The sequence below is a fragment of the Sceloporus undulatus genome, chromosome 7 (assembly GCF_019175285.1).
Source record: "Sceloporus undulatus isolate JIND9_A2432 ecotype Alabama chromosome 7, SceUnd_v1.1, whole genome shotgun sequence".
Taxonomy (NCBI): domain Eukaryota; kingdom Metazoa; phylum Chordata; class Lepidosauria; order Squamata; family Phrynosomatidae; genus Sceloporus; species Sceloporus undulatus.
In genome coordinates, this window is record NC_056528.1 from 13,636,369 (window position 1) to 13,653,502 (window position 17,134).

Here is a 17,134-nt window from a genome sequence, read left to right on the forward strand (position 1 = left end):
GGGGGAGAGAGGCCTGGCCTGGAAGACAAAGAGCCCTCCTCCAACCACCATCTTGAGGGGGAGAGAGGCCTGGCCTGGAAGACAAAGAGCCCTCCTCCAACCACCATCTTGAGGGGGAGAGAGGCCAGGCCTGGAAGAAAAAGAGCCCTCCTCCAACCACCATCTTGGGGGGGGAGAGAGGCCTTGCAATTTTTTGTATTGTTTTGCAATTTTACTGTACACCGCTATGATCATTGCGGAATAGCAGTCTATAAATAATAATAAAAAATTTATTATTATTATTATTATTATTATATTACTACTTCCACTTTTGTTGTAGTAAAGACTCTAGAAGTCCTTTCTTTCCAGTAAGAACCCCCTTCAGATGTTGCTGGACTGCATAGTCCATCAAACCCAGCCAGCATAGCAAATGGGTGTGAGGAATGGGTGTGAGCTGCAGGCCAAGATATCTGTAAGGCTACATTTCATCCGTTCTTGCTTTACTGGGTTTAAATGGAACGATTTACGCTCCAGAAAAGTGATCTAAGGTAGGTAAGAGACCCACCAAAAGTGAAGACAAAAGCTAAGAGCTTCAGTGTAATGCCAACAGTGTGAGTTTCTGACTTGGACCAAGCAACTGCCTGCAGAAATGACAAATAATCCCACAATCCACACTGGAATAGACTAAAGCAATTTCGTTAAAAAAACCCAGATATATGAAATACACACATCTCATAAGCTGTCTAGTTTGGTCCTCAGCTTCAAAGGAAGTTGGAAACCAAAAGTCCCAAGAGGCTGCTGGGATGATAATTGAGGCACTCCAGATGTTGCTGAATTACAACTCCCAGAATTCCTTGCTAAGTGTTATGCTGTCTAAGGCTGATAGGAGTTGCAGTCCAACAACATCTGGACAGCCTCACCCCCTGTATTAAGGATTAGAAAACACAAAGCTCAGCCTTTTCGCTAAACAGTATGTTATGAGTCTTCTTTGCTCTTTAGCATCTCATCTGGGATCTTGCCAAAACAATTCTGCAGCTGCAAAGTTCCAAAGAGAGTGTGGAAAAGAACAGAATTAAACAGAATGAAGTCTCCTGAGGCACAACTGCATGGCGTACTTTGGGTTTCGTTGGCAAGCTTATGCGATGAGCAGTTACCAGAGATTTTGGATTGCTGGCTGGCGTAACTTGAGTTCCGTGAATGTCCTGAGTGGAACACTTCCTCTGGACTGGACAGATTCTGGTCTGGTTCCTCTGGCACCCCTGGTAAGAAAAAGGTGACAAAGTCAGAGAGAATAATGCTGGCAGATCTCAGCTATGCAGTTCTGCTTTTTCCTGTTGGGAAGCTCTGTGGAATCTCTGCTTCAGCTGGCTCAGAGTTAGGAAGCTGCACCATCAAATGTCAATATTATCTCTGCGGTAACAGCCACAGTCCCGGAACTGCCAAACAATGTTCTGCTATGACAGGAGATGTGATTCTGTTAGTCTCTCTCCCATGATCTGCTGAGGGGCTGGCCAACTTCTAGACCAGAAGGACTCTCTGGCAATTACAGGTAACACCTCAGTTTATAAGTTAACAGTGGATGTGTTCCTGGGCATTATTTCTTTAACAGAAAATTGGGTACCTGAGGCAGAAATACCATGGAAAATATAGGGATATGTTCCTGCACCACAAAAGAGAAGAGCAGTTCAACATATTTTAGCAAAACTAGCCATATGCACATGTGAAATGAAACCACCGTGTGAAGTAAGCCTAGCATTAAGTAAACCAAAATATTTTGAGTCTTCTCAAAACCACTGGAAGGCTTTGTCCAAAATGCATCCAGGGATGACTCCCACCCCACCTTTCACCCAGCTTCCATGTTTCTGATTTGATGTCCAAACATACAGGTCTGTGCTTTTTTTTTTTTTTTAAAAAAAGGGGGCTAGGGAGAGAACTGTATTCAAACAGAGAAGAGGGAAGCAGCCTAATGAACTGATTCAATGCAGCAGACAATAGTGGTGGCCACCCAGAAAGCCTCAGTGGGAAGCCAAGAGTGAAGCAATACTTAGAAGATAGAAGCTCCCCGTACCCGAGCCGAGAATGGTGGGTCTGGGCTTGCTCTGGCGCACTGAGCCAATAGTGGTTGATGTGGTGGGGGTGGGAGTGGTGGTGCTGCTGCTGGTCGTCCCCTCGCCTTTACAAGTCAATTGGAGCGTAGAGTCCTGCCCAGGGATGGTGATGGATTTGGCGGTGGATGGAGGCCTGCAAAAACCCAACACAGCGCTGTTACAGAATGTATAAAGTAAGGAAAATTCATACTTATCTTTTTGTTTTACTCTGTTGCAGTGAAGGAAAGAATAGGAAAAGAAAAACTAATAAAGAAGCAGAGAGCCAGAATGGTATAGTGGTTTGAGCATTGGACTAAGACTCCAAGATACAAAGGTTGAATTCCTTTTTCGGCCATGGAAACTCATGGGTGACCTTGGGCAAATCACACTCTCTCAACCTCAGAGGAAGGCAATGGCAAACCCACTCTGAAATCTTGCCAAGAAAACCCCATGATATGATCAGCTTAGGGTTGGCCCAAGTCAGAAATTACTGGAAGGCGTAAAACAACAAAGAAAAGAAGCTTCACTTCTTTTTGGAAGAAAAAAGAGTTCCACAGCAGCTGAACAAATGAAATCAACTGTACAGTAAGGAGTGCTGAGCACTGTTTAACCGAGTTGGATTTTCTTAGCATATACAAAGATATCACAGGAATGGCAAAACCAAGGCGGACAAATCCCCATCTATGATTTTTACATCAAGAGCTTGTTTCAAAATTACTCACGTTTTGAAGCAGGGGTCTCCAGACAGCAAGGACATGCCAATGGTTACCTGGGGAAGATTGAAATGTATTTCATTTATTAAAATATTTATATACTCCACCCTCTATCTAGAGATCTTGGAGGGGCATACAATAAAACCAGTCTGACAAATTTAAAACTGCAAATAATAAAACCATTTTAAAAGGCTGGAAACAAGTTAGGCAGTTTTAACACTTTAACTGCTGCCATGAACCGCCACAACTGCAAAGAACAGGGACGGGGGCAAGGTATTCTTCAAGCAGATATGGTCAGGCTGCAATTCAGGCACAACAACCATCAGTGCGAGTCCCCTTCCATATTTACCTTCAGGATAGAGTTGTCCTGCCGGGTATTTTTGGTGTCATACCCCTCCAGCAAGCAGCATCGGACGGTGAACCCAGAGCCTGCAAACTCTGCCAGATTCAGATCAGCAAAACCCAACTGCAAAGAGAATAGATTTGGGGGGGGGGGGGGGAAAGAATCTCAATACTTTGCAGAACATAACAAAATAGCTTTAAAAAAAGGAAAAAAGAGCACACAAAGTGCAACAGGCCATAGAAATTGGCAGGATCTCGACTTCAGGAAGGAACATGTCACATTCCTAACCCCAATTTTTCGTTCAGGAAATGCTGAGATAGAGGGTGAAGGAAACAGAACTGTCATTCTGGCAAGGACAGCGTTAACCCGCCTGGAGTCATTGCATAACCAAGGACACAGAAGACACTAGGTCAATGATGTGGAAAAACTCACTCTGATGCCCGCACACACAAACATAATAAGGCACTCTTTGTACTGTGCCACCCCAGAATGCACTGCAGCATGCGGGCCAAGAGATGAAAGGATATTGTTGTAGATGAAATCAGAGCACTGTTCCCAAGGAACAAGATGGAGAGATTGTGGGGAAAGTATGCTCTCAGGCTTTGAGAAATCCAGGGGAATGAGAGCAATGCTCCATTAAGGCTAAGTTGAAAGTTTCAGAAATCTAGCCCTAGTGGGGAACAGGCTACAAATTGAGACTTTCTCACATGCTGATCTATTTAGGGGGAGCAAAAGACACTTCTAGGAGATATATTTTGAAGGCCTGAAACTCTATCTGCCCACCACAGATCTAGAAGAAGTGAAAGCATTGTGGAGAGCTGGGCAGAAAGGATGTTACCAAGAGGGATGAAAAAGAGGATTTTGAAGAAAAGGAGACCATGTCATGTCATGGGGCTCACCTTTAGGAGCTTTTAGTAACTAGTACATTTCTGCTCAGACATATTAGCTCACTGAGGAACAAAGCTAACTCCAACATGCGCAAATGTGGCTTATCAAGTTCTGGGACTTGATTTCTTACTGAAGTTGCATCCTTAGTTGGAGTCTCTTAATGTCGCTTGGCCTTCCAAGCTTCACACTACAAGGCTCACAACCTTGGACAAATGATGGCACATTCATTTTTGACATGTGCTTGTGTGTCAAAAGCATGTTATGTTATTTAAAGTAACCCTTACAAAAATCTCTATGTTGCCTTAGGATTACTGAAGGAAGCATAAAGATATTTTATGTACAGACTCTGTCACCTCGCCCACTGCTTATTCTTGGTATTTAAAGTCACCTACTTCTGTAATGAGTGGCATTCCCCAGCTGGCAAACTCACCCTACCCTCTTCACATTAGTCAACAGCTGGGAACCCTGAAGGAAGAGGAGGATTCCCTTGTTATCTTTAACTCAGAGAGGAGGTGACCTACTTCTTCTACATTTTAAATTCTGCCTGTCTTCAAGAGTCTCTTATCCACTTGCAAATGCCTTCCAGCCAGAAAAAGAAGCAGGGAAAACCTTTTCTTTGTCAAGTAACAAGCCTCAGCTCTCTGAGTGCCGCCGTGCAGAGCGAAAAGCTACAAGGCTCTCACTTTGCCAAGGCAGACCCACCCAAAGATGCTGTGGGCTCCCAACCCAGCTGCCACCAATGCTTTGTGCAAGTTGCTGACATCTCCTCTTTTTCCAGGAAATGGATTCCTGAGAGCATGGTGGTGACTGAAGGTAGCCTGAGAGGAAGGCCAATCCTTTTTAACAAAAATGATGTTCAGATATAATAATCTTTCTGTATGGTTTCCTTCATTTCCTCATCCAATGGTCAGCACTGGCTCAGAAAGCTCACAAAACAAGAGTTTCTGGTCCAGTGTTTCCAGCAGGCTAACTTCCATCCGTGTCCTCTCCCTCCAAAAACGAAGTGCGGCATCCTGTGAGCTGCACTTCCCAGTCTGAAGTAGCCCAGACACAAGTTTGACTATTAATCACTATTAGTCACCATCTCTCCATTGCCACATCTCATGTATCACCAGGTACCTGCCTCTGGCAGTGCAACAGTAAGAATTTAGGACACATGGTATTATGTCTGCCTCCCTAACCCACAAATATCATCAGTAAGACACTGGCTTTTGAACACCACACTGTATCAATTAACTGGTAATCGTGGTTCTTTTCTTTTGTCCTTAAAACTATTTTAAAATCCCAGAGGAACTTCATTTCTTTCTAATAGTGGATTCAGCAACAGTTTCTGCTTTTCTTTTGTGACATTCTTCTTACCTTGGAATAGGTTTTCCCTCCTTTCAGTTCCTGCAATGAGAAGAAAAGAAGAGGGAGAGAAAGGACACATCAGTATTACTGCAGGACTAAGAGGAGAGCTGTTCTTCTCCTTGTCAGAACATAATTATGGCCATTCAGGGATTGCTCACTAGACACTAGCCTATTCAAATGAAGATAGGCATCCATCCACTGCTTCAAATAACTTGCTCCCGCACTGGCCATTTAGATGGGCTATGCTCAGTCTAGAGGGAACCAAACAGCAACATTTTGCTGGGCACAGCACTGTAAATCAAAATGATATATTTGCACATGGCCAGCTTTGGCACTCCGTCTGGAAGCATGTATCACCCCTCCTTTGAAAATAGTCACGGTGGTCCAAGAGATGTTACGGTCCTAGAAGCAGCCACTATGTCTCGCTGGTACCACTTAGGCCAGAGGCCAAAGAAAGGAGGGCAGTAAGAGATCATTCTTGTACAAAATAATAAAATTTAAAAAAATGTGTACCTTGCGGACAGACACACGGCAGATGCAAGGATCCAGGAGGCCTGTGGCAGGATTGGCACTCATCTTACAGACAAAGGTAAATTTCTTCTTCCAGCGAACGCAGTTCTCCTGAACTTCTTCCCTGTGTTTTTTAAAAAAGGGACAATGCTGGGTGGTCAAGGAACTACCAAGAGATCTTACAATCATGGTACTTTGTCTGTAGATGTCATTCACACAAGGGAAGAAAGCATCACTTGGTTTCTTTAAGTTGAAGGAACACATCATATCTCACCAGGCAGATACGAATTGGTTTCAAGATGGCTGGCGTATGTCATACCCTACTTCGCTAATGCTGAAATTTTAATGCAACACTGGAATTTGTTTGCGTTATGTAAACTTGCCATAAGAAGGTGGGTTAAATATTCTTGTAAACAAAGAGTTAGGATGAAGGAAAGTCAAGAGAGCAGGTTGGTATCTGAGTCATATCTGTCAAAAGGAGAAAGCAGACATCTTGGTTTTATGGGCAAACAAACATGAGAGGAAACATCTAGGCTGCATCTCTTGGCAGCAAGCTGGGCACAGGGTTTAGCAGTAAGAAAATACATTTCTTCCTTGCACTTGATCTTCAAGGGTAGCCTTAGGGAGAGGGAAGAACATAGACAGAAGTGCACAAATCCTTTTTTCAGTGTGAATACTTACAAGCAAAATGTGTGTCTGTGTCTGTGTCTGCATTGAGGGAAGATGCAATTTTCTAAATCAGTAAGGTCCGAATGATCTATTTATAGGTTACCCTTCAGACAATTAAGCTCAGGGCATAATTTTGGAGAGGACGAGAAACAGAGGGTGCTGAGATGACCTGGAATTGGAAGTTCTGTAGCCACAAGCTAATGTTTTTAAAAGCCTCATCGGAGAAAAAAGGCACCAAAGAGGAACTAGATAAGATTGTGCTTTAATAATTAAAAGCCGCTCTCTCCCCCCAGGCTTTATATGCAAGTGAACAGAATGAGTGTTGCTAGGATGAAAAGTGTTTTACTATCGCAAGCTTGAGTGCCATTTGCTTCTGGCAACTGCATATTCAGGAATACATCTCCCCACAAATCTAGTCTATAAATGCTTATGTTACAATCTTCTTTCTCTGTTAGTCTTAAAGGTGCTACAAGATCCCTTTGTATACTGGTCCAGATTGACATGAAAATAAAGAATGTGACTACATTGCTGCAGTACTCCTGTGTCTAACAACTACATTATTGGTTCACTCCAAAACAGTAAACTTTCCCAGGAGGACTTTGCTTCTGTTATTTTTGGTTAGCAAATGGAGCGTCATGCGGCTCTTTTGAAGCAGAATCCTAGAAATAAGCTTCCGATGGTACCATAAATTTTGGGTTGTCTCTCTCTGTGTGTGTGGCATTCTTTTTTTTTTTGCCCACGTCCTCTCTTTAAAGAAGGAAAATTACAGGGAATGTGTTTTTAAAAGCTGACCTAGGTAAGACAGAAAAACGGAGCACGGTTGCCAAATCTACAATTAGAGAGGGTGCATGCACAGAAAATGAATCATCAAGGTGCCGGTTGGCATGTATGTGTGTGAGACACAAGCCGCCCAGATGGAGGAAAGTGACCAATATTTCACAACTAAACCAAGCCACTGAATAAATAGCCAGAAACAGATTGGTCCAATTTAAAAACATTCTCCAACGACTGAAGAAGAAAAAACGAAAATGAAAAGAGACTAACCCTAAGTGCCAACTCATCACTGGTCTTGCAAGAGACTCTTTAGGAACAGCCGTAGGTCCTGAAGAAGTCAGGCCTGACTTTTTGGCCAGGAAGTATGTGATCCCTGCCAGTCTGAAATATCTGCGTTTTAATTCCTATTTTTACCCTAGAAACAAGTAAGATATGCAAGTGTGGAGTGAGTCTAAGTAAAATATGTTTCAAATGTGTTCCCTCTCATTGAAAATGTGTTTCAAATATGTTATGCTCCCATGGTATAAGTGTGATTTCTGTGCAGGGCTAAAGATGTCAAGGAGCTGGAAAAAACCCATACTTTACCTTTTGGAAATGGCCACGAACACTTCACAGTAAAGGAATGATGTTATTTTTAAAAAAATGGTTTATGCTTTTAAATATGCCTTTGTGAATGCTATCTATTTGTTTAAATTTGTTGTTGCTGTGAATCCTAAACATGGGGAAAGGAGGGATATTATTATTAATAGTAGTAGTAGTAGCAATAACTCTACTGTTGTGTTGTACACATTTGAAACAAAGAGACACATTTTTGAAAACAAAATTAGAGAGAAACAAATGAGACAGATTAACAAGTCTTAGTTTGCTAGTGCTAAAGACAACGTGGACAGGACCTGGAAAATATAAACTATCTCCGCTTTATTCCTGAAGTCCCAGGCAGATCATATTTCCAGTGCAGCTCATTTTGTACCAAAGCTTCCTAAGGGTTTACCCTGAAAAAACAGAAGCGGGAGAAGCCAAATATCCAACATCACAGACGTATATGTTCCCCAGTGTGCAGAAAGGCCAGATGTACGACTTCCCATTTACACTCTTGAGTTTCCAGAATTATTTAGGCTGGATATTATAAGGGGGGAAAAGTGTGCACAGGGAAGAAAGAAAGACAGATAGTAGGATTGGAAGAAAGTGGGGATTATTGCTGTCTATGTCAATTTCTGAAAAAAGACAGAATGAAGAAACCAGCCTGCCATTTGCAAAATGCACAGCAGGAAATGTTGTGAAGACCAAAGCAGGTTTGAGGTGCAGAACAAATCTCAGGAGGTAAAGAAGGTTATTGAAAGGGAAGAAGCATCAGAGACAGCCTTTCTCCTCAATAGAAAAGCCAGGAATTACTCAAAAGGCTTAATAGCTTTGTTTACTTTTCATTCCTGGGGGTCACTGAGCTTTTGCGCTATCTGCCTGATTGAAACACACACTTCCCAGGGAGATATAAATCTGGGTCAAGCCCTCAAAGCAGCGCTAATCCTCCTGGGTGATTGCTTGCAACAGATGGCTCCGCCGAGAACGCTGGCGGGGATGCCCCCTTCGCAGCAAGGACCGTGGCACCCTACCTGTCCCTCGCCAGGTAGGTCAAGCCAACCTCTTCCAGTAACCTGCTCATTCCTCCATGGTAATAATGTCAAGATAAGAAAAGCAGCAGCCTCCCCCCCTCCCCAGTGTTTGGACTTGGGAAACTTCATTTCAGCTCCTAGCTCTGCTGTTATGCTCTACAGTGGGAGGTTTCTATTTTCAGGCCGGCCGCGTGTGGAGGTGTTAATTGGACTGCTTTCTGCCATAGGGTTATTTTTATATTGTTTTCAATGGTTGCTAGGAAGCATGAGGGTCTTCAAAAATTTGGAGCAGTTTGCTTTTGGGCAATTTTGTACCATGATGAGAAGACTTTCTAGCTCTTCCAGTTGTGGCTTTGCAAGAGCTGACTTTTCATCCCTCCCAGCTAAGAAGGACTCATGGACCCAAAGGTCAGGAGTAGCTGCAAGCAAAGCGAAGTTCACGGAAGGATGGGAAGCAGAGTTTCATAACTACCATTGACTGTGCTTTTGGGAGTCGGGATAGCAAGGGTTGCTCATATAAAGTATACAACACAAGGCAAGAAGCAATGCTTTCTGATGAAGTACAGCTATGAACTAAGCACTTGTTGTTAAGTGCCATCAAGCTGGTTCCACCTTATGGTGATCCTATGAGTAGAAGACCTCCAAGTCACCCTCTGATCAACAGTACTGTTTAGCTCTTGAAGACTCAAAGTCATGGCATCCTTGACTGTAGCCCATCTCCCTCTTTTCTTATGCTTTCCACCTTACCAAGCATTATGAAAAAAGTAGAGCAGATCCAATTTGGAGACTCCCAAATGCAGGTTAACAAAGTGCCTGGAGATGGGAGATAAATCAGGACAAGGCCACACTGTAGATCAGCTAGGAATATATCACACCTCTTCATTTGTCAGGTTTCGTGATGGTTGTGATGCGCTCTGCTGTCCAGATGCATAAGTCACAGGTACTTCAAGGATGGTTTCTACCAAACGTCACAAGGATTTTGAAGAATTGTGCTCATGCTAGAAATATGAGGCTGCAGGAGCATGGTTTTAAGATGCTAAAAATACAATAAATGTATAACAGAGAAGCTTAAGATCCAAATAACTACAAAAGCCCAGAACACAATGGCAAGGCTCAGGATCAAAAGCATTTTGTCACGGCCACAAGATGTACGCATGATACAACCAGTCACCCCAAGAAAGTCACTCATTCGTGACTTCGCTCACGTCATCCAAGACAAAACAGCCAAAAAACTCAACAGATGAACCTTCAGCTGTTTCATTCTCTACTTGTTGTTTCTTTCTCAGAACACTGTGGTAATTTGCTAAGCAAAGGAGAGGAGAAAAAGAAAAGAAAGAGCAAAGAAAGGCTTTTTTAAAAAAAAATGGAAAGGGAATGGCTCAGACACAGATGATGTAAATGTTGTTATCAAGTCAAGTCTGAATTCAATTGTTGACACAGGCCAGGACTCAGATGTTCCAGCAAGCACTTGCTGAAGGTCACTCAAAGTGACTGCATCCTCCTACCCATGAAGTTACACTCATGCTTTCCTATCCCACACAGTGACTGAGCTGCCTCCACCCCAGGCTTCCAACAATCCAATCCTGTTGCTAAATCTGGTCCAAACGCCTTCCGTTCTACCTCCTGACAGAACCAAGAGGCTATACAGAATCCTAAAGATGGAATAAGATTTGTAAGCACCTTCGTCCGGACACAAGTTTAGCAAGAGACTGTCAGTGCATGCTCTACCAGGATGGAGCATAAATAGGCCCACTTGGACAAAATGTGCACAACAGAGGCCAGGTCAGGGAGACATTGAGGCATGAAATCGGAACAGTCATGTTTCATCAGAGAGAAAGAGCCCACTGCTAAGAGCACATCTGAACTTGATTATCTGTCACTTGTAAACAGACAGCAATTGCTAAGAAACACTGGATAAGAGAGTAGCCAGGCACGCAATGCACACAGATTATATGCGAGATGCAGCATACTGCTTACGGTACTCACAGCTTTGTTATAAATCAGTCACAGAATCAACTTTTGTTTCAGTTTTTCGTTCTTTGCCTGGACTGTTGATAGCACCATTTCAAGATCATGGTCTAATTTCTAAATGCTCTTCCTAAGGCTACCAGAATCTCTGGATTTGGAGTAATTACTTCTGTTTTTCTCTTTTACCAGTGGTTAAACTCTGCTGTTGAGAGCCTTCAGACGTTTCATTAACAACGAAAGCTTGGGATCTGAACCTGGAAGAGCTTCCGTCTCTTTGTTCTGACACTCTTCCATTTGTTTCCACATTTCTTCACATTCTCCTAAGAGATTTTAACTCCTGTAGCTATGGCTGTATGAGTACAATCTGAAGAGCCCCTAAGCCACTGCATGCAGAGAGGTTTAACGTAACCCTGTAGCATTGCACCTTAAATAAAAAGAAAGGCAGAGAAAGCATTGTTTGAGATGAGGAGATTATGAATTATGGCTGGTTGTCATGAGAGAGAAGTGAAGCAGACCACAAACTGGAATAGGTAGTTTGTACCCAAAGTCTTGCTGCTACATCTTTAGGGGAAAAACATGGATTGCTTTTGGTCAGCAGCCAGGGAGATCTGCCAAAGAGAATTATCACAAGGGTCACAAAGTGAGCTCATGCTGCAGTTCAGGGCAGATGTGTCTCAGCAGAAGCAGCGCAATAGATGTGCAGGCAATGCTCGGCTGTAGAGAAAAACATTTAGACATTTCAGCAACACAGTTGAACATCCTGTCACAAATTCCTGAGTTGGCCAGGAATGCTTTTTAGAGTTTGCTGTCTAATCATCAATTTTGGAAAGCAAGGGGTAGGCCAAAAAGGTTTTTTGCTGAAGCCACTCCACAGGGAGTCAAGCTTCAGTTGTCTCCTGAACTATTATTTAACATGTAAATTCCACTTACTTTGGGTGACTGAGGTTAAGTTAGTAAAAAGGGTGGGTAGCGTTTTACTGGTTTGCACCGTATTTTGTTTTATTTTAATAAGCAGCTGGCGTTATGTTCCTGCTTGAAATTGTTACCTGTAGGCATTAAAACAGGATCACATGTACTGAAATGATGACAAATTGAGGCCACTCAGCCAAGAAAAAGTAATGATTAAACAGAGAAGCAGATAATAAGCACCATTCTTTTCAGGCCATGTTGACACATTCTGAACAATACAGAAAAATTGATTATATACACAAAATCACATCCTGTTATTCTGGATATGAAACAACTACCACCCCTCTGTAGTATATTCTTAAACACAGGTTAGAATGCTGCTCTATAAAACAAATATGGATATAGCAAGCACTCCTTTTATGCCCGGATATCTTCACAAAAAGGGTGAATGATATGTGGAAACTGCCATGTGTTGCTATGCACTGTAGAGCTCTGAGCAATGTAATTTTGAGGCTAATACCAGAACTGAAATGGAAACTGACATCAAGTCACCTCACCTATTTGTTAAATTGGATAATGGGATGAAATGGAGAGAGATAAGAGTCAAGAAGTTTTAAGATCATTAGGCGAAAGCTTTGGAGGCACATTCTTTCCTGTCAGGCCATTCTAAAAATTGGGATTTGGCTTATAGTATTAGCAAGCGTTCCTGAGAAGTGAAAGGGGACAGTTGGGAGCTTAACCCAGAAAGCCACTATCTACACACAATTAAGGATAGATGAAGTCAGGAGTGGAAAACTACTCACGGTCCAATTCATTTGGAAATTTTTGTTTTTACAGGAAATTATACGTTCCGGCAATTCTGCATGCCATAGAGAAATAGGGTCTGTGAATAGCCTACCAAGCGAATAGTCAAAAGGCAACCAAGCTGACTTCTAGATGCTGGGGAAGGCACCCACCATTTGTGCACAAGCTTCCCAAAAGTATCTGTGTGGCTAGAAAGAAAGAAAGATTCTTTCATCAGATGCAATAAACCTGATTCTATAGGATCACACATTTTTAGAGTCTTGGTTCCAGAAGGGTATTATGAAACCAGAGCTCCTACACACATACCAGCCACCAAAGCAAACATCAACCAAGCATATATTTCCTCCAGCCCACCCACCCATCCTCTTTTGAAAAAAGGAAAAGGGATAGAAAAAAGCTTCCAGACCTACAATATGAGACTAGCTGGGCTCTCCATTTTTATTGGGTCTCCTTCAGCCAGGATGAGGCCTGAACCTGAATCATTTGACAAGAGACCCACTAAAATGGAGCATGAGAACCTCTTTTGTAAGGTGGAAAGGCAAGGTCAAGAGCTGCTGGTTTTACAAGGTCCCCTCTTCCTTTTCTTTTATCATCTCCAGTTCATCCCTTGTAAATGGCTCTGCCTAAGAACCTTGCCCTAATATAAAGCTAGATTAATACCTGCTGTGAACTTTCCCCTTCCTTTTCTCTCTGAAGGTACAGTGTTTAAACAAAGGGTAAAACAGGAAGTGCCAGCATAACTCATATTATATAAGAGAAGTTATATACGGTATATAAAAAGAACCTTAATTAAACAAGAGATTAAAAGCTCAACAGGCTTGGGCATGTCCCGTTCTGCATCAAATGCCAGGTGCTGCCCAAGCCCATTATCAATATTCAACCAATCACCACAAACATTACCAAATATCATGTGACATTTTATGGTATAGTACAGAGTTCAATTCTGGGTGGGGAAAGAGAGAAAGCAACCTGCATTTCAAACATGGCCAAGAATGATTTAGCAATGCCAAGCTCACAGGTTAAAGGCAACAGGTCTTTATTTAGAAATCTCTACTGCCCTGCCCAGCTTGATCTCTTTTTTAACTTGATTTGTGGCACTGTTTTAATTGTAGTTATTTTGATTGCTTTATGTTACCTCTAAAAGAAGCCAGATGAACAGAGCTATGAAGGCCAGGGACCCTAAATCTTTCTGTACAGCCATCTAAACCCGCATCTTTAAATTGCAAGGACGATATCCTGACCCTATATGAGTACCAACAAGGCTCATAATCACAGAATTGATCACAAACAGCAATAAACCTGAGATCACAAGATAACTACCATGACCTCAGCTCAGCTCATGTCCCAATTATAGTGGCCTGGATTCCCAAACTGATAAGAGCTCTGTAACACTAAGCATGGTCAGGCCTGGTTAGTACTTGGATAAGCGAACTGCCGGAGCGTACAGTTGCTGAAGGCTATATTCAGAAGACGACAACGGCAGACTCTGAATACTCTTTGAATAAGAAGGCCCTATGAAATTCAAGGCTCTAAATGGACAGGTGATTTCAAGGTACACACTGTCTAACATGTTACAGAACCACTGCTACCATTAAGAATAGAAGAGCATTCTTACTATAGAGGAGACGGTATGTATACAGAGCTACCATTGCTGATTATGAGACAGAAGAATGTGCAGATGTGAAGTCAAAATGGGTTTTTGATGTTAAGGCTGCAGTTTACATTATTTTTATGCTTTGAAATAGCCTGCAGAGAATACATTATTAATACGATTTCATGGGTGAAGATGAGGCTGAGGTTCTGAGTTTGCTTCTTCTGGTAGAAAGAGGGAGGAAGACTTTCATTGATTTCCCCTTGGCCTGCTTTTTGTACCTTCTCTGTGAGGATAAGGGAGACTCTGCAGGCAGGCTTCCTCCTGTTGCTGGTCTTGATCCTGCTGAATCCAAACCATTGTAATTATAAATAGATGCAATGACCAATTTTATACACCAAGACTTGTTACGAGCCAGTGATTTAACATACGTACTCTTCTAATAAGCTGTATTTAAAGATACAATCAAAGAAAGACCTGAAAGAATCGAGAAGTGTGAATGCCACGGTGCAATTCTTATTTGTTCCCAAAACTGGAACTTTGTCACCCAGCTAAACTGGTTGGCAGCAAGCTAAGCACTTCTTCACACAATGTGTAATTTACTCAGGAAGTGATCCAAAGGGAAAGAGTTAACCAGGTGTTTCAATCTCTCCCACTGAGATCAATGGAGCTGAAAAGTGCTTAATTTGACCAGGTCAAAGGCCACTAGCATAGATGGCTCCTAGAGAGAAATAAAATTCTACCCATGACTATCTTGCCCTGGTGCCTAAAAACAAACAAACCCCACAATCTTGGTTACTAAGAACCATTTCTTTCCAAATCTTGGATAAGTGAGGGTGACAACCTCCTAAGCCTTGTTTGGAAGACATCACCTGGACCTAAGACAGATCTTTTTTTCAAACCTGTGAGGCATCATAAAAAGCTGAAGGAGTCCCTTTTCGGTTCATCTGGCTGGAGAATCCCGCCAATCAGTGGAATGACCCCGCCTTGCTTGGACACATTTTAGTTAGCATCCTCCAATTTGTCTCTTCTAAGGGTTTAATGAACTGAAGTAACCTTCTGAAAAATATGACTGTACTTTGCATTTTTCTTAGCAACAACATCCCTGATCTGATGCAGGAGGTGGGACTCATGGGAAGCCAGTGGAAAGAGAAACAGCTACTAGGGGAAGAATTTTGTTCCCTGTGACTCTTCCACAGATTCCCTCCCTCTCTCTTTTGCAGAAACTAGACTATTCATCTTGTGAACATAAGCACAACTGTTTCTAACCAGCGGAAACAATTCCTCAAAATGCAGGCCATACATGTGATTCAGAGTCATGCTCAATGGTGCCACACTGAGAGCAGCTCAGGATGAGGAGGCTGTAATCTGCACTATGGCTGCAACATGTTCAGGGACAAATAGGTTTGCAGGAAGAGGAGAAGAAGCCAAGGAGAATGGCTTCATTCTGCAGCAGAGACACACTCCCAATCCTAAAAGGAAGGCTTTAAGACTGAGGGACTAGCAGTACCAAGCAGGAAAGCATTAAAGACTGGCAGAGGCCCATCTGCCTTATGGCACAATCCACACAGAGGCTAACACACTCTGCTGAAGAACTGGCTCCAAGCTCGGCTTGGTCAACTGGGTCAAGAGCTGCCAAGTGAATGCTGAAAGGCAATGCCAACCTTAAGAAATGATTAGCCAGAAATACAGTGATCCTGCTAGAGCCATGTAGGGGAACCTGGGTCCCTCCAGATGTTGTTGGACATGCTATTGTTGGAATCGAACGGATGGTGATGGTGAGAGTTTAGTGCAATGTCTGGAGGGACATAGGTTCCTCATCTCTGCACTAGTAACTTGAACTGACAGAGTGCAAGGCTGGATTGATTCACAATGTGCTGGTTATAGGACAATCAAATGGTCCAATATTATTGAAAAGATACCCTTTCCCTGACCTGATCAGTGCCTGGGTCAAACGGATATTCCAAGTACGGACAAGAGATTGAGAGCATTCTAGATAGTTACCAATCTAAGCTCTTGTGTACAAGGTCCCAGGGCATGGTTTGGATGCACAGACACAGGGAAGCTGAACAGGTCTGGGCAGCGCCTGGATGGCAGCACCGGGTGTCTGCTAAGGATAACTTTGATGGGTTGGGTGTTGGATTTCACTTTGTGTTTTCACTCTTTGTATATGTTTTAAATGTACTTTTGTCACTATTAGCTGTCTTGACTGACATGGAGGGAGAAAGATGGCAGCCAGTTATGCTTATGTATAATGGGAGATGTGATTGCATCCAAAGTCAAGCTCTTACTGATTTTATCCAAGCGGCTCTTAGCTGCCCCCCTCCACGTGTTGTCATACCCGCCTTTGCAACAGCAAAGTCAAACAGAAAAAAGGATGTTGGAACACACAAAAGGTCTATGTCCTTACATAACAGGATGCAGACCTCTGTAGGACGGAAGTTTTTATCACCTCTTTCACAAAAAGAGCGGCACTTCTTCCGATGGTAGACTACAGCACAGAAAGCTCAGCTCAGAGGACCAAGCAGCAGTTGATGCTGGTTTCCGTTTGTGATGATACACACAGCTGCAAGAACTACAGCCCTGATGAAAATGCAAAGCACAAGAATCAGTGGCCATAGTGTGGCTATATCATATCTGGAAGAACTGTGTTTATACTTCAGGGATGATATTATACAGACTACTCTTTCACGCAGCTTCCCTGCTCTCGACTCTTAAGAAGAGTTCACTCCGATGCCAGAACCATCTGGACCTTCCCTCTGACTAATTGGCTTTTGAATTTCCACTGGGGAAAAAGATCATAACTACTATCATTGCTAGACGTTTCCATGTGCTGGTTTAGACTTTTTGTTTTGGAAAGCGGACAAGAGCAAACAAACAGTATGAACACACTCGCATGTGATACAGCCATCTGTGCAGTCTGCAACCCCATGTTAAAC

At 42.7% G+C, this 17,134-nt stretch overlaps 1 protein-coding gene across 4 annotated transcripts in view; it reads right to left on the reverse strand.

The window, feature by feature from the left end:
• Positions 1 to 17,134, reverse strand: part of FAM102A (family with sequence similarity 102 member A) — a 33,882-nt gene that overhangs the window by 8,887 nt on the left and 7,861 nt on the right. For 2 of the 4 annotated variants that reach the window (XM_042478238.1, XM_042478239.1), the window contains 6 exons: positions 5,874 to 5,994; positions 5,370 to 5,399; positions 3,129 to 3,245; positions 2,789 to 2,835; positions 2,048 to 2,220; positions 1,095 to 1,238 (listed from right to left, as the gene is read on the reverse strand). In XM_042478238.1, coding sequence (XP_042334172.1) covers positions 1,095 to 1,238; positions 2,048 to 2,220; positions 2,789 to 2,835; positions 3,129 to 3,245; positions 5,370 to 5,399; positions 5,874 to 5,994 — 632 coding nt within the window. The remainder of the gene's footprint in view (positions 1 to 1,094; positions 1,239 to 2,047; positions 2,221 to 2,788; positions 2,836 to 3,128; positions 3,246 to 5,369; positions 5,400 to 5,873; positions 5,995 to 17,134) is intronic. The other 2 variants (XM_042478241.1, XM_042478240.1) reach the window with 1 other exon arrangement.